The following is an 18,326-nucleotide window of genomic DNA, read 5'->3' as shown; positions in this document are numbered from 1 at the left end:
TGGGCTGCACTACTAGCAGCTGATGCATTACAAGTTGGTGGGGCCAAACCTGAACAGTTGATCTTGGATTTACCTCAGAAAATCATTACGCTCATGAAAACTCTCATGCCAGCGATGAAGGTGAACTGGGATAAGTTATCAGCTTGTAAGCAAAAGAAAGACGAGAGTGTCTCGGATTTCTTTACAAGGTTTGAGGAAGCATTTGTCGACCACAGCGGCCAGGACATGGGCGCTGAGGGAGGTCAGCGGTTATTCGTTGACAAATTTGTGTCAAATTTGCTGCCTGAGCTATGCAACAAATTAAAGAATTCAGAAAGTGCGTGGGCAGTTTCAACCCCTGCGCAAATACTAGCAACGGCTCAGTATTATGAGAATAGGGAAAAGGAAGAAAGTGATCGTGTAGAAAAGAAAACGAAAGAACTCAAAACAAAGGTTTTGTTGCAACAAGCATACCCTCCACGATCAAACCAAAATGATGCACAACAGCAGTATCGACCGCGAGCACAGCCCGATAGGACACAGCCGCGCTCTGACAACTTTGATTCCAGATCTTCACTTGGGTATAATCAGTGCGCATATTGTAGGAAAGAGGGACACCTAAAATATGATTGTCTTGCCTTACGGGACCGCCTGAATGGTGTGTCGACACGTGGAAACCGTGGTGGTGGTCCTCAACAGGCACCACGTGGTAGAGGTCGTGGTTCATCCCACAATCAGAGTGATCGTTATCAAAATCAATCAGATGCAAATAATTACTTTGACCAGCGAAATGCGGGGTCAGTTCGATCTGCACAGTATAATGTGGATGACTATTACGTAGAGCACGAGACTGTTGTAAATGACCATTACTAGGACAGCCAACGACAAAGAGAGGGAGTAGTGTCAGTTCCGGTCGATCAGAGTGGGCCTTACGTTGCAGTGGCTACATCGGGTGTAGTTGAGCCTTTTCTGTTAGACACTGGTGCGACGAAAAGTTCCATCATGCATTCAAAACTCCCTGGCGCACCTTTGTCTGGCTTAACGAATGTTTCCGTTGGATTCTCTGGCGCCCCTGTTAGTAACCCAGTCTCTAATCCTTTGCCTCTTATGATTGGACCTTGTGAGCTAACCGCTCCACTGATTCTATCTACAGGTTGTGGTGAAAATCTTTTGGGTCTGGATTTGTTGAAACGATTATATGCAACATTGTATTGTTCCCCCGAAGGAGTGGAACTTACATTGGGACGGAGAGTGATCTCTCCCATGTATTTATCGGTTGATAAATTCCCATCGGAATTGAGTTCCCTCCCTGCGTCTCTATGGGCCACAGGTCCCAATGACGTGGGCCTGTTAGACATTCCACCCTATGAGATTCAATTGAAACAAAATGCGCGATTACCGCGTTTACCTCAATATCGTATTTCTCTTGAGGGCGAACGAGCGCTGTTAGCAATCGTTCATGATCTCATTGGAAAAGGTGTTGTTGAAGAAACGCGTGGAAACGTGTGCAATAGCCCTGTATTACCAATTCTGAAACGAACTGACCCAACTAAACCTCCTGTGTATCGTTTTGTAATAGATTTGAGAGAGGTAAACAAAATAGTGGTTCCGCAATTTCCTGTGGTCCCTGACATTACAGCCTTATTAACAATGATTCCAGCATCTGCCTCCTGGTTCACAGTGATCGATCTAAAGAATGCTTTCTTTAGCATCCCGATTGCAGAGGAAAGCAGAGACCTGTTCGGATTCTCATTAGGAGGTCGCAGTTTTAGGCTAAAACGCGCTCCACAGGGCTACTGTGAGAGTCCGTCAATCTACAGCCAAGCACTTAAAGGTCAGCTTGATGCCTTTGTATTGCCTAAAGGTGCAGCTTTGATTCAATACGTTGACGATCTTTTAGTGGCAGCTGATACGGAGGCCATTTGCAAAACGGCTACAGTATCATTATTGCACTATCTACATGACTTGCACCACAAGGTATCGCCTTCAAAGCTACAGTATTGTTGTCAAGAAGTTACCTATCTAGGTCACTTATTGTCAAAAGAAGGGAGAAGGTTGACCCCAGAGAGAATTGCAGCGATTTCCCGAATGACTGTGCCAAAAACCCAAAGAGATGTTCGTGCCTTTTTAGGTATTACGTCCTACTGCAGACAATGGATTCCAAATTTTTCATTGTTGGCGAAACCATTGATAGCTCTTACATGTAAAGATGTTTCATCCCCAGTACCCTGGTCTGAAAAATGTCAGAAAAGTTTTTCGGAATTGCGTGATGCGTTGTGTTCGGCTCCTGTGTTGGGTACCCCTGACTACAGTAAGCCGTTTACACTATACGTTCACGAGAGGGATGGTTGCGCGTTGAGTGTTTTGACACAGTCTTTTGGTGGTAAGCAACGCCCATGTGCCTATTTTTCTTCGACTTTAGACCCAGTAGCAAGAGCTTTGCCAAGTTGCTTAAGGGCAACAGCGGCAGCTGCGGCGTCCATTCGACAGTCCGCAGGTCTAGTCATGGATAATATGCTCACGGTAATGGTTCCGCATGCAGTCGACACTCTATTGAACCGAACGAAAACTCAACATCTGACGAGCGCAAGATTGTCTGGATATGAGTTGACGTTGCTGGCCAGTCATATACGGATAAAACGATGTAATGTGTTGAATCCAGCAACATTGCTGCCGATCGACGCAGAATCAAGTGGTGAAGCAGTACATGACTGCTATCTCAAAACTGAAGAGGAAACTAAGGGTCGCATTGACCTAAAAGATACTCCATTGACAGATCCCGATGGTACTTTGTATGTGGAGGGTTCTTGTTTCAAGTTACCGAACGGTGATGTGACGACTGCGTATGCTGTAGTTACATTGAGAACAATTGTGGAAAGTGCAAGATTAAGTCAGAATTCGGCTCAGGCTGCTGAGTTAATTGCTTTGACGAGAGCGTGTGTGTTGTCTAAGGATAAACGGGTGAATGTGTTTACAGATAGCCAGTATGCGTTTAGTGTGGCACATAGTTTTGGACGACTGTGGAGAGAGAGAGGATTCCTTACGTCACATGGTACGAAGATTCAACATGGACAGCTTGTAAATGATCTTTTGGATGCACTTACGTTGCCTAAGCAAGTGGCAATTGTTAAATGTAGTGCGCATCGTAAGGTGACGGATGATGTTGGTCGTGGTAATGCGTTTGCGGATGAGACTGCTAAGGAGACTGCCCGGAACCTTAGCACTCGAATGTATGTGACGAGTTCGGTTAGGTGGCCTGCAGAATCAAGTATGTGTGAGAACACTATCGAGAGTGTGAAAGCAATTCAGAATGAGGCCACCGAGACTGAAAAGGCGAAGTGGAAAGAAAGTACGGGAAAGTTGGATGCGAATGGTTGTTGGACTGACTTATCGGAACAGAAAAGATGGATGTTGCCTGATGCATATGTGCTGGCTGTTGTGACTATGACACATGGGTTAGCACATATTAGCGCGAAAGGTATCTGTAAATTGCTGTTTCCTGTGTGGAAGAATGATGGTATTACGAAATGTGCTGAACGCTTGGTTAAGAATTGTATGGTGTGTTTAATGCACAATCCTGGTAAGGGCACTCCCACTCCACCTGGCCATTTTGCCCCTCCTGCGTACCCTTTCGAAGTTATCCAGTTGGACTTTATCCACATGGAGAGATGTAATAATTTGAAGTATGTGCTGGTTGTGGTGTGTGCATTTTCTAGGTGGATCGAGGCTTACCCCCTTAAGGATAATACGGCTTTATCCACGGCAAAAAATTTACTCAAAGAGTATTTTTCCCGCTACTGAATGCCTCGGGTTGTGTGGTCAGACAACGGAAGTGAGTTTGTTGGGAGCGTGATGAAGAGTGTGTGTCGCGGGTTAGGGATTGTTCAGAAATTTCATAGTGCCAATCATCCTCAGTCAGCCGGTTTGGTTGAAGGGTACAATGGCACCCTTAAACTAAAACTAGCAAAGATTCAGGCTACGACAGGTCTTTCGTGGCCTGACGCTTTACCCTTAGCATTACTGTCAACAAGGGCAACTGTACACTCCCGAGTAGGGCTCAGTCCCTATGAAATAGTGTTCGGTCGTCCTGCCAATGTTTGGGGGGTCCCTAGACCGGGTGCCTTTTGTGATCTTGAGTATCCAATGTTGATCGATTATCTTCATGACTTGACTGCTAAACTGAGGTTAATTCACCAACAGGTTCACGAAGCATTGCCGACACAGACGGAGGGTCCAGGCCACCAGCTCCAGCCCGGAGATTGGGTGGTAACGCGAAATTTTCCACGCAAGAACAATTTGGATCCCAGGTTCACTGGACCCTATCAGGTCCTCCTTGCCACGAGAACTGCAGTTCGTCTTGAGGGGCGGAAAAATTGGGTGCATGCCACCCATACCAAGAAAGTCCCCATTCCGTTGCCAGCAGACTTATGGGTAAGGAAAGGCATTGCATCAACTGAAACCGAAGGATTGCCGGCGTTTGTACCTTTCAGCGACGCACAACCTGTCGGAGAATCCTCAGTGCAGCAAAAAGGCATTATTGAACACTTGTCATCAGAAGACTCAAGACCAGAACATTCAGCTGATCAACAGGGCGTTGTCCCTTCAACGGATCTTTTGTTTAACGAACAGACACGTCCTGGGAAAACCCGATATTTTTTGAGATCCAGCACTAAAGACTAATAAAAAACCCCGTTCTGTCCCTTGACAAATGCATTATCCCGTTTTCCATGATCAGTTTGAACACTCATTCTATTGTAATTATTTCGTACATATTCATTGAGCTTTGTTCCTTACATTTTTGTTTCCACAGCTGAGAGACATTGTTTTCATATATATATATTTGTGAAATAAAGGCCGTAGGGCCGCGCGTGTACTTCCTCCTGGTTAGTAGGTCTTGACGCTAGGTTAAAGACCGTCGGTTCCTGGGAACTCCTAGGAATTGACTATTGCTACACAGAACGAAGTGCGTCAAGAAACGTTGCGGACGGTCATAGGAAATGGCATTTTCAAAGCTGATGGACTTGGAAAGAGCTCAAGCACAAAGATTCAAGCTGCAGCAACTCAGTCGTACCAAATGTTGTGTGTTCCAAATATTCGTACTGTTTGTGACTGTTTCTGCGTTATTGGCGGGTGGAGTGTATTACACAATGTCTTACTTCTTGCCCTCTATCATACCTACTCCTACCCCTGACTTTAAACTCACCTCCACTGTTTCTCCTCATTCTTTTCACATCTTACCTGAACACGAGCAGGCTAGACGTGCAGAATTCCGCAACAATTCCTTTATTCAGCTCCTTCATCAGCATCAGTTAGTGGTTAACACTACTAATTGTTGGGTGTGTGGGTTGATGCCACATACTACGGATAAGGGAATTCCATATCTGGTGTTACCGTATAGCTCCCAAGGGTCTGCTCGAGCATTTCAAACAATGTTTCGAAGCGCACTGGGTTTCCACCCCATTCGAGAACCACGTTCCCCCTACTCTGGTCCTACCTCGTACCAAAAATCTTTGTCTATAGCAATAGAGGATTTAGATAGCGATATCTATGATCCCTCGCTTATCCCTGAAGAAGAGGTACAAGCCTATAGGGTCCTAAGTAGAGGCGAATATAGTGTGTTCACTGGTGAAAAACAGCTTAAAAGCTCGCCTCCGATATGGGTCGTACCCCACACTGGCAATTTTTGTTTAATAGGTCGCGGCCGTAGATCGAAAGCCCGACTTGGAGAGAGTGCTTGCACTGAAAATTATATTTTGCCAATGGTCTCGTCCCCTGTGTTTTTGGCTGCCAAGGGTACATACTTTATTTGTCATGATCGTGCGTATGCATGGTTGCCCTCTGACTTCATGGGCTCATGTTTTATCGCAAACTTGTTGCCTCCGACATTTACTGTAGATGCAGATTATCACAAAACTAGAGTTGTGAGAGGCGTAATTAGCGAAGAGGATACTGCCGGTCAAGAGGCAGGAGACTTTTTCAAGGGTTTCCTCCCATTTTGGGGACCTATGGTTAATAGTAGGAACCTGAGACAGTTGACTCGAGTGGTAGAATCGACAGCTAATATTACTGCCAGTGCCCTTGGTAATATCACCACAGAACTTCAGGCGGATAGACTTATGACGTTACAAAACCGTATGGTTTTAGATGTGATCTTAGCAGATCGAGGTGGGGTATGTAAGGTGATCCATTCGAGCTGCTGTATTTTCATTCCTGATAACGCTCCGACTGTCTATCAAGCCATCTCGAAGTTGCATAAAATCTCCGAATCCATACACGTGGATGTAGGGGATTGGACGCTACTTGGATGGTTTTGGGGCCTGATGTCGACTTGGGGTTGGAAAATTCTGACGATCATTGGAGTCGTTGTAGTGTTCCTGTTCACGTGTTGCCTTTGCGTGCAGTGCGGTCCTGCCTTATGTGGCCTCTGTGCTACAACGTGTATGAGACAGCCACCTGTTACCAAAGGGTCTCGGTTGGACAGAGCTATGCTACAGCAACATCTCGAGGGTCTGATGAATATCGAATATGATTCCGACTAGTGTTTGCCTACATGAGGGCAAAAGGAGCGTCTGAGGTTCCGTGACAATTTTAAGTGATGTTTTCGACTCGCACGAATATGGTCGAGTCTGGTATCTAAGAACCGCAAATGACGAGTTTAGTAAGTGTGCGCAGTTTCGCTGTGCTAACTTAAACCGTTCGTTTGATATGTGGGTTTTTCATCTGTACCCACGGGTTCCATCTTAGATACGGCATCCATTTTGTCTCTTGCCCTCAAGTAGCCAGCGAACGGACACTGTCCGCTTCGTCACCCTGGGACTCTCAGGATATTTGTGGAAGACACATGTACTTTGTAAATATCTTTTACGATGAGGGGGATGATACTGTAAGGCAGATGGCCCCGCTCGAGGCTCATCTTGCCATCCGGTTTATTGTCTCAGCCGTGCATCTCATTAGGCACGTCCCTTTGATGCCTGTATCTCGTGTTTCCCGATACCTCCCCTTTTACACCCTTTTCGATTTCCCCACTGTCTCCATCTCCCTCTGCACCTGTCTTTGTCCCTATTTCGATCTGTTTTACTGCAGATTGGAATTCACTAATGTTGGGAAGATGGGTTTTTACAGTTGGGAACCGCCAAATGTTTCCGCACTTATGTTCCGGACCTTATGTGTACCAAAGTGACCAAAGCGACCCCTCTGAGGGATAATTATGGGAACCAGGTTGTAAACTTTTGTGTACCATGTTGTCCTATGAGTTAATTTTGTATAAAAGGAGCGATCCACAGAACCAATTTGAAGCAGTCTCCCCAAGTTGCACGTGTTGTACTTGTTGTGACTTCTGTGTTCCCTGCAGTAAATAAACCTTGAATCTTTGACGCCGAAGGAAGTGTCCCGTGTCTCTGTAGTTTGTGCGCCGAAACAGGTATCCCATGAAGGTTATAGGTGTTGTTCCCTGGCACCGCTGGTACTGTTAAAAAGTCCAGTCCTTCATTAGAGATAAGGTACCTTAAGATGTAACAAAATCTGTTTTGTTGAGGGTTACATTTAGACCTGCACTAATATAAACAGTAAAACGACACTAAAGTACAATAAGATTATCAACATGTGAAACCTTAATGGAAAGTTAACTAACAAATACAAAACTGACCTTTGACACAGACATAAAAAACAGACATAAAATTATCTAAAAAGAAAGCTATCAATAATGTATTTGAGCTGTTACCATTAGTGGTCACTAAGTTTAAAAGGGCATCATACTGCCCATCACAACCACTTGAGAGGAATCTTATTAAAGCAGTGGCACACACACACCACTAACCCACCTTCAGCTCTTTGAAGGACAACACGTTCCACCGTACACAACCTCGGGTTGCAGGGGAGATTTTTATTTCGCACTATTGCATATGGCTTTCAGCAGTGCCAGTTGAGGATGTGGGTGGAGCTAGGGGAGGAAGTGGGTGGAGCTGTGGTAAGTGGGTGTGGCCTCCTAAAGACAAGTTGAGCACCCGCACTTAATATTTTACAAATTAAGCACTGAGCGGGAGGGAGGGAGTGCGACGGGGGCGTTAGTAACTAGGCGGGCTGCTGTATTCTGGACCACCTGTAGAGTCTGTAAGGCAGAGTCTTTGGCCGAGATGAGGAGGGCATTATTAAAGTCCAGACGACTTAGTACTAATGCGTGTATAAGGGTCTTACGAGTAAGCTAGGGGAAGGAAGTGAAAAACTTTCCGTAAAAGACTAAAGGCATGAAAGCAAGATCGTTTCGTGAGTGCTATGTGCTCCTCCATATTTAGCTTGTTGTCAACAAGTACCCCTAGCTTTTTTACAACCGGGTTGGTGCCGTACCTAGTTCTTCCGGCCACCAACTCGGGGACCAACTCGTGACTGCCTCTGTGAATAACATGATCTCTGTTTCGCTAGTATTAAGCTGGAGGAAATTTTGGCTCATCCAAGCTGTGATTTTAAGCATTCCTTCAGAGAACATTTCTTGAATATTAGGCGCCTCGGTGTCATAGGTAAGGAGCAGCTGTGTATCGTCTGCGTAGGAGACCGGGATAAACCCGATTTTCCTAAGCAGAGCGGCCAGCGGGGCAATGTAAATATTAAAAAGAGTAGGGCTAAGACAGGATCCCTGAGGGACTCCTTTAGTAACAAAGTTGGTCTTAGCTTTAAAGGGGCCCAGATTAACGGTTTGAGTTCGATCCTTAAGAAAGACTGTTAGCCATTTCAAAGCAATGTCCTGAATACCTATGCTACGCAATCTATCTAAGAGAATCTGATGCGAGATGGTGTCAAAGGTGGCGGATAGGTCAAGCAGTATAAGAATATCTACTCGACCCCCGTCCGCTTCCAGTCTAATATCGTCCAAAACCTTGACCAAGGCAGATTCCGTGCTATACCGGGGGCGGAATCCCGACTGAGAGTGGTCAAGGCAATTGGAGATCTCAACGAAAGATGAAAGATGCTTATGAATATGTTTCTCCAATAGCTTGCTGTACAGCGGGAGCAAGGAGATGGGTCGATAGTTTGTGATCACGTCTGGTGGCAGTTTTGAATTTTTCCTAATTGGCATGACTTGTGCATCTTTCAATTCCTTCGGAAGTTTGCCCTCAGTAATTGAGCTGTTAAAGACCACCCCCAGGGGTCCGGCCAATTCTATAGCAAGAGTTTTGGCAATTTTCGCCGGAATGAGGTCTTTGGGGGATCCTGACTTGGATGATTTGAGAAGGATTTCGGTCTCTTCTGTGGTAAGAAGGGGAAATGCTTTTAAGGAAGGCTGGGGGTACGCAAGGGGACTGATAAGAGAAATGTCTATGTCTGGCTTTTGGGAACTGGGGAGGGAGAATCTAGAGTAAATATCCTCAATCTTCTGCGTCAGGTGATTGGCGATATTATCACAAAGTGATTGGGACGTTTCGACCTCAGGGCTGCAGGCTTTAGGATTAACTAGAGAGTTAAGAATCTGGAAGAGTGTTTTGGAGGTGTTATCAGCTTGTTCCAATTGGGATGCTATATACTTTTTGCGAGTGTTTCTGAGATTCTTATGGTATTCTCTCTGTAGCTCTTTAAAGTTGTCCCTATCTGATTGTGTTTTAGATCGGCGCCAGATACGTTCTAGTGCCTTGCAACTACTTTTTTCAGCCTTCAATTCTTGCGTATACCAGGAGGCTTGGGGCCGACGAGCCAAGGTGGATACTTTTTTATGGGTATAGTGGCATCTAGCGTGAGATTAATAGCCGCATGAAAGGATATAAGATGCTCCTCAACTGTGCTATCAGATGATTGCGGGAAGGCATGGAATGCTTCTGAGAAGGACACTGGCGAGAGTTTGTGCCAATGCCTGAAACTACGCGTACTTGGTTTTTTGTTAAGTACGTTCGCCTTGGGTCCTACTAAGTCAAATGTGATCATATGATGGTCCGACCAAGTTAATGGGACTGTTTGTTTATAAATTAGGTCTGAAGAGTTCGAAAGTACTTGGTCTAGCATATGACCTGCATTATGTGAGGGTGCATTGTTTTTCTGAATGAGACTATGAGGAAGTATTTCTCTGGAAAAATGCAGGGTCTCAGGATCAAGTATATTTTCACTATGGATGTTAAAATCTCCCAATAAGATAAATCTGTTAGTGGAGATGACATGGGGGGCTATTATCTCTGAAAGGGTGGTGATTGAGCTGGTAATAGGGCCAGGGGGACGATATACGAGTGCGCCTTTCCAGCTAAGTTGTGAATGGAGATCTATCCTAAATATAATCACTTCTAAGTTTGTGCTCATGTGTTGATCTAATACAATTACTTTAATAGGGTCCTTGTAAACTGTAGCAATCCCACCACCCATTTTCTTGGGTCTATCTAGTTTTAAAATCCTATATCCATCCGGCAGGGCTGTAGCTATAGCTGGGGCAGAAGTCGTCTTTATCCATGTTTCTGTGAGACACCCAAGATCCAGATTTGAGGAAGTGAGGAAATCCCAGATGTGAGTCGCGTGTTTGGGGAAAGAGCGCACGTTAGCTAAGAAGGCTGTCCAACTATGGTCAGGGGTTTCCTCCATAAATTTGGTGTTATGGGGTGGGGTACTGGTATTACCGGGGAGGCTGTGGAATTTGCAATAGCGGCATGAAATAGGGCCTTCCATGTATGAGGGGAACTCATGTTTGCAGTGGTAGATCAGGGCATCGGGGTGGTCCTGACTATCACCGTGGTTGGCCAAATTTAAGAGCTCCTGCCTGGAATAAGTGATCTTCACGTTGACAGAGTGGGCGGCCCTACCTATGGGAAAACTGTCATAGTGACTGGCAGCGGTCTGGCGCATACGGGCTTGCCTTTGGCGCGCCACCGACGCGCCCGCTGCGCCCGTCCGCTGCGCAGCAGATTGAAGGTTGCCATATCAAGCAGGGGATGTTTGGAGTGGCCTGTCCACTAGAGCGCAAACCGCGACCTACCCCTAAGATGGCGGCGAGTTTAGTGTGTCCCCCTAAGCAGCACCTACTCGGCTGCGAAGGCCTGACAGAATGGTGAGGTATGCGGACTCAGAGCGGAGTGACCGAGGGTAAAGTAATATTTAAAATGAGCACAAGAAAATCACACAAAATCACCAAAGTAAAAGTTAAAAATAGTGTCCACTAACTTCCCGGCTTTCCGCCTCAGGAAGTGAATGCCTTTCTAATCACTGCGCGCAATTCCCAGCGCGTCTTATGAGCAGGGGGTGTCGGGAATGGCCTGTCCACTAGAGCGCTGCCCGCGACCTTCCCCTAAGATGGCGTCGAGTTTAGTGTGTCCCCCTAAGCAGCACCTACTCGGCTGCGAAGGCCTGACAGAATGGTGAGGTATGCGGACTCAGAGCGGAGTCACCGAGGGTAAGTAATATTTAAAATGAGCACAAGAAAATCACACAAAATCACCAAAGTAAAAGTTAAAAATAGTGTCCACTAACAAGGTGGTACTAAGGAGGGACTACTAATCCTAATCATGAATCAAAAGCAACCATGTACAGAGTACAGTAAGCTTACCGTACTCGTACGGTACTCGAACCCCGCGATTTTTGTCCCCCAAAAAATTGGGGGGGGGGCTTTGGGGGTCCTTGTTCGACCCCCTGAGCATGCCTAGGGGATCAGGGTGTTTCTACCCTGCCCCCTTTTTGCGTTCTACATGTTTGTTTTTCTGCTTTCTTGTGCCTCAGTCTACCGAGGCACAAGATGGCTTCCAACACTTTATGGTTTGGAGTGTTGACAGACAGTTGACAGCCAATTAGCATTCAGCTCGTGCTCGGGAAGGTACAGAGTACAGTAAGCTTACCGTAACACCTCCAATATATATCTATGATTTTACTTTTGATTTTCTCAGGAACTACTGAACGGATTTACACCATTTAACAAAAAGGCCCATTTGCGAACAGAACTCTACCTTTTTGCCAAGTTTGGTGTAATTCCTTTCAGCCGTTCGGGCTGTAGCCCCGGCTAAAGGTCCTATGGGAAATTGCATGGGGAAAACACATTTTGGGACCCTCCTTTTTTCTCGGCCCCTGCTTCATGAATCACCCCTAAACTTTCAGGGAAGGAGCGGAGCGGACCATCTTCTTGGAGAAATTCGCGAAGATTCGTCCATCGGCGCCAAAGTTATTCCAAATAGAATGTTGCGGATTTCCTATGGAAATTAGGTTTTAACTATAACTACCTACTGGCGACCGCCAGTAGGTAAAAAAATAAATAAAAAATTATATATATATATATATATATATATATATATATATATATATAATACTTACCATTAGAAGTTTACCACGCATATGTCTTTACCAAGCATGACATATTCTTTGTAAAGACATACACGTGTACAAGACGCGTGCATTGTAATGACAGTGTTACAAAAGCATGCGTTGTAATGGCATGCGTGATTCCGTTATACAAATCTGATTGGTGTCATACTCCAAGACTGTAAGACAATTTATGTAAAGAATAAAGTCTCAGTCTCAAGAGGTCTACATAAGTATATGCAATGTAGAATGCCAAGGTTAATTAGTCCTCTTATGGGTCCGTATACTGTCAGGAAGGTGGAGGTATGGACACAGAGGTTTTTACCACACCATCCCAATGCTACTGCGATGAGGATGAAAAAAGGATTTGGAACTCAAAAATTCTGTAAATATGCAACCCAAGTGGACTCTGTAAGTGATTAACCGTTTGGCATGATATTCTGATGGTCATACAAAGAAATGCATTGCCGGAATTCTAATTGACATGGAGAATGCGGACAGTACTGTGCTATTCAAAGGCAGACACGGAATGGCGATGGCGAACACGTGGGTGGAGAAACAGAGAAAGAGAGTTAAAGAAAGACAGCTAGAGAAAAAGAGCAAGAGAAAAAGAGATGTGAAAAAGAGGTGAGAAAGGAGAGGTGAGAAAAGGGAGAGGCGTGAGAAAAGGGAGAGGCGTGAGAAAAGGGAGAGGCGTGAGAAAAGGGAGAGGCGTGAGAAAAGGGAGAGGCGTGAGAAAAGGGAGAGGCGTGAGAAAAGGGAGAGGCGTGAGAAAAGGGAGAGGCGTGAGAAAAGAGGTGAGAAAAAGGAGAGAAAAAGGAGAGGTGAGAAAAGAGGTGGGAAGAGGCGGGGAGAGGCGAGAAGAGGGAGAGGCGAGAAAAGGGATGGGTGAGAAAAAGGAAAGGTGAGAAAAGAAGGGAGGTGTCAATAAATGTTCATTTAACTGATTATTTACATTGTAGATAAACAAAGATACAAAGAGAGGTTTATCAGCATAATTTGCACCAGTGGTTTACATCTCCCGATGCTGAGCTCGGAATCACAAAGCCACAGTTACCTGGCACACATACCTCGAGGTGGAGGGCCTGGCATTGGCTTGGGCTTGCTGCCGGTGAGGAGGAAATTTAAGGCTGCCTCCATGTTGTTGCCAAAATCCATAAGTGCCTGTCTTGCTTCATCCTTGCTGAACCCCATTTCTGTTATGTGCTTCAGAGCCTTTTCATCAACCTGCAATTAAGGCAAAGCTGAATGCACTGACAATCAGAAGGCAGTGTGAACACTCCGCGCAGAATACAGTGTCTACTTTATCTTCAGCTGCCATTCACAGTCTTTCATGAATAAAATTTAATTAAAACATTTATATTTAATGCTCACACAGTCCCTTTTAATTTAACTTTGTAAAGCAAACGGTTTGTCGTTATTATGTGGCGCGCTGTAGCTGTGCTCAGAAAATGAAACCGGAATACGCAATTGCCAGCACACTAAAGTGTTTTCAATGACCCCGGCCTGCCCAAAATATCACAGGATATAAAGTGTTCTGATCTTTCACAGGAGTCTCGAATGATTCAGCAGATCGAAGGGCTCGCGCTCCTGTCCACAGAAGGGAGGCCTTTTGGCAAGAGAATAAAGATGATCGCTTACGTAATTGGAAACCTAACCCCCTGGCTGCCTTTGCCAGTGTGCTCCAGGACTGCGGTCAGAACTGTGTCTCGGGTTTCGGTAGCTTCACTAACGTGGCCTTTTTTGGCTCGAGTCACAAGCAGTGCTTTAAATTGAAAAAAATAATTGCAGGTACTCATTAACATACGCTAGAGGTGTGACAAGTGGGCGGAGCTAGGGCGGGGCTAAGGGCAAGATATGATGGTACATATTGGCTTCTGTACAAGTTGCAGCACATATCAAAAACATGAAATGCCTTTATGGACCTGTGAGTACTGGTTCATTTAAAGCACTGCCACTGCCCTTTTCCTTACGGCGAGGCTCATCATGTCTCTTTCTGGTTCCGTGCCTTTGCATCCAAATGTCCTCCCCACTTCACCTGTCACCTCACTTTACATTCCTCCCTCCCTTGACCTTCTATGCTGGTACAAAAGGGGGTCCACCCCCTTTTGTACCACTTCTATGCTGGTGTCATCTTTCTCCCAACCAATTGCATGACCAGTTGTCATGGAGGCTAATTCCTGGAGTTTTCCAACATTCCCTGCTGTGCATTGCCTTATGGGCAGGGCTAAATTCACACCATTTGTCCCAGTACCCTGTCAGTCCCTGTTTTGTAAATGCAGCAATTAGTGTTTGCAGGGCACACAAAGGGAAGCAGCTCCTGTGCTAAACATAAAGCGCCTTTGATGAAGGTTGAGTATTGTATTGCGCTGCCACACACTTTAGTAGGGCCAGTGCAATACATTAAATGGGACTGGATGACTGTCTGGCAGTCCCAGCCCATTTCAGTCACCTATTGGAGAAGGGGAGGGGTGAGGGCGAAATCACTTTCAGCCGAACGGTCTTTGCGCATCTGATCAACAGTGCAGGGTCTGTCTAGACCCTGTCCTGTTAATCACAGTGCTTTGAGCCCTCTCTACCCCCTGCAGTCTGGGACATTCAGGTGGGCGCAGCTGGAATCTTTAGCAGCGGCTCTGCTAAAGGCCACCGAGGGGCTAAGCGACTTACAAGCTGATCGGGAGCCCTGCCCTGCCCTGGAGGAGATGCCTAACCCGAGCCGGCTGTGGCACTGATCAGAGTACCGGTACTCTCTCTGGCTAAAGAGAAGTGCCGGTACTGACGGCAAGAAAATTCAGAAGTGCCGGTACTCAGTACCAGCCCATTTAAAGCACTGGTCACAAGCATACAAGCCAACCCTCCCGATTCAGGCAGGAGACGACCGATGTCTGCGTTCACACACCCGGTTCCTCGGCAGGCTGCAGCCAGGACTGATCTGGGCAGACTCGTAGTATTCACGGCCATTAACCTTCTACTGTGGCCCTCTGTCAACATTTTTGTCACAGAGACACGGTTTGGCCCTGCTCCTGGGTAAGATGAAAAAAACACATGTATCTGCGTTTCCAGGGGCGGCTCCTCCATAGCATCGCCCTACTGCTTTATGAGCAGTGCAGAGGAAAAAATAAAATTATAATAACGAAGTTGGTCAGAGCAGGTGCCAGGGGAGGAGTGGTGAGCATACTCAAAGTGCGCATGAATGTTCGACCGTCTGTCCTGGGCCGGGTAAATTTTGCGTTTTTCCCAACCGCCTGGTGGGGAACTGGCTCCCTGTCTCAGTCTGAGCGCCAAACCACGGCACTCGAGCCAATCATAACTCCGCGTTGAGATTAGCTGTGGGAATTTAAGGTAAGCAATCACAATGCTGTATTGCAGCGCTGTCATTGGATTAGGGAGCCTAGGGTCCCAGGTGTTTCCTGCGTGGCGGAGAGGCAGCAGTGGGACCCGACCAGCAGTTAACTTAGCTTTCTTCTTTTGTATTTATTTTATTTTCACAGCCCCCACTTTACCCTTTTAAACTGTTGGCACGGATATGCACAAGGGTGTTGTGTCAGAGGAACCAGGAAGGTGAGCAGAAAGATCCAAGTGTGAACAAGCTAAGAAAGTATCTGTGGGAAAATGGTGGAGAATAACAGAGGTCAACAGGGGGTAAACCGTGATTAAACAGGACTAGAGGATAGCAATGTTCTACACGCTACAAATGTCAAAGAGGCAAATGCACTCAATATGCAGACATTTAGTTTAGCTCACTTTTTCAGATCGGGACCAAAAAAACATTGTCCAAAGGCTACTGACAATTCAGCAAAGCAGCACCCGTTGCTGTCCTTCAACCTTTTGCTAACCAAACTGCAGATCTTTGGTCAGTTTTTGGAGGTGTGGGAAAGTCGGGTTTTCACGCAGGTGTGGTGACGCTAGATAAAGATGGCTCTGTAGCTGGGGGTATCAGAATGCTAGCCAGATGTGGCAGCTTTGAGATGGGACCGGCAGGGCCCTGGTATAAGGGCATAGGAATTTGATCCATTGTTTGGGGAATGGCATGATGACAACATGGAATCAGTTTTGAAGGTGGGTGTGCTGCCAGAGGACAAGGGTGCGTGAAAATCAGGAAGCCAGGTATGATGTTCTGGAAGCCAGGAATGGGGGTCTGTTGTGGGATAGCAGGGCACTACATATGGGGTTATATTATGGGGTGGCATGACACACTGTATGTGGTCTGTTTGGGAAGGTGGCAAAAACAGCTATAGCGGTCTTTGGAAATTGGGAGAGTAAATGCTAGGTATAGGCATCTGTTATACGATTGACATGATGCCAGGTTCAGGAATCTATTTTGGAAATGAAGGGGATTACAGGACGCCAGACGGGGACTATTTTGAGAGAAATGAAGGATGGCTGTGGTAGCATATGATAGGACTGGGCTATTTCAGGCGATGACAGGGAATATTTAAGTATGTGAATCTATAAAAGATTCCTTACAGGAGAGCTTGATTTGATCCCTTTTCTCTCCTTTACTTGAGAGAAGCAATGTGTTTTAAAATGTATTTTGTATTTACATTTTACAGAAAGGTCGGCTGCTTCAACAGGAGAATATTGTTTGCCAACACAGTTTTAGAAGCCTTTCTTTGATGCGCTTCATTGACTGTGTTCCGTCATCACTATTTATTTTTCTCCCACAAAGATCCCCCTGCAATTTTTCTCTGTTGTGGCACTGTTTCCATGTCCTTTGATACAGACAGATCCTCCAAACTGCAGTCACCTTTGACTGGGGAAACCCCGAAACTAGACTCCCGTCTAGTGGTCTTGAAGGATAGTGCTCTAGACCTCATTTGCACCATCTATAGCTGGTATAAAGCTTTACAATGCATGCTTGGAGAATGACCCCTAAATGAGGTCCAGTGGCCTAGAGCAGATACAGACTGCGCATGTTTATTTTTTTAAACAAATGCAAAGGCTGGTGAACATGGGTCCTACAGTAACAAACATGAATATTGAAACTATTGCACATCAAAGAAACTCCGCTGTCACATTGGGGCACCAGCCAATAGGGATAAACTTGGCTGATCACTAACAGCAATTGTATGAAACAATGGGTGCAAGATGGTTGGTGGCTGCTGACCATAGAAAACAGACAAAGAACAGTTCCATCCCCACTTTATCTCCCTCTTAATTGCCTATGAGACCTGTATATGGAGAATACACAAATTTGATCACTCAGAAGGCAGTTGGGGGTTGTAAGTGGATAGTTGTATATAGGTAATGGACATCACAAACCTCTGGGAAATAGACAATAGATGCCATTCCCAGAAGCTCCTCTGAACAGGGAAATTATGCCCCAACCTAGTTGGCTGGATTTCACACTGCAGAGATGAACTGGCACAGATTAGAAGCTGACTGCTGCACAACTGCAAAAGACTGGACATAAAAGCTGAAGCCTCACTTAACCTTGATGAAGCTCTACAACAACACTGAATGAAGCCTTAAGAACCCTGCTGTATTGCTTTCAGAAGATGTGGCTGAATAGGTTTGTTGCATCTATAGAAACAAAACAGCCCTACCAAAGTTCTGCAGGACTACTGTCTAGCTGACTAGTCTGCATGTAGTTGGCCAGCCAGCCAAGGGGTCAAAGACGCAGACACAGTACCAGGCTCTTGATACTATCACCCCACACCACAGGAGAGATGACCCAAGAATCACCATAGACAACTGCAGTTGACCTGAGCAATGTCACTCCATGGTACACACACTTCCTCTTGTACCGCCTTTGGTTGATTTTGCTGTCCCTGGCTCTTCCTTTATATAAATGTCCATAACTCGGTGGTTTGTTGTGAGCTCTAGCCAGATTAAAAAAGGCCAGAGTTATTCCTCATATGGGTCCTTTGTCATTTAGGCTTGCATACAGTTTGTTCCTTTGGTTAAGGTTGTAGTCTGCCTTCCATCATGAGAGTCAGTGTGGACTTGAAATCATTATGATCTCCAGGTTGCAAATGTCCACATTTTAAGAAACTTTGCATCACTAAACCTAAACCGAAAAGTAGGCTAATCTTCCTGGTCACTTTATTTGTCTTCTGGAAATAGTAAAAATGCTGTGTTCACTTTTACAAATT

The 18,326-nt window shown here is 45.7% G+C and overlaps 1 protein-coding gene across 2 annotated transcripts in view; it reads right to left on the bottom strand.

Annotated features, from left to right (window-relative positions):
• Positions 1–18,326, bottom strand: part of TDRD3 (tudor domain containing 3) — an 860,519-nt gene that overhangs the window by 286,179 nt on the left and 556,014 nt on the right. For both annotated transcript variants that reach the window (XM_078657412.1, XM_078657411.1), the window contains exon 9: positions 13,302–13,458. In XM_078657412.1, the coding sequence (XP_078513538.1) occupies positions 13,302–13,458 (157 nt within the window). The remainder of the gene's footprint in view (positions 1–13,301; positions 13,459–18,326) is intronic.

This window comes from Lissotriton helveticus, chromosome 8 (assembly GCF_964261635.1).
Source record: "Lissotriton helveticus chromosome 8, aLisHel1.1, whole genome shotgun sequence".
In the NCBI taxonomy this organism is placed as follows: Eukaryota; Metazoa; Chordata; class Amphibia; order Caudata; family Salamandridae; genus Lissotriton; species Lissotriton helveticus.
The sequence above is the reverse complement of the archived record's forward strand: the minus strand, read 5'-3'. Positions and strand labels throughout refer to the sequence as shown.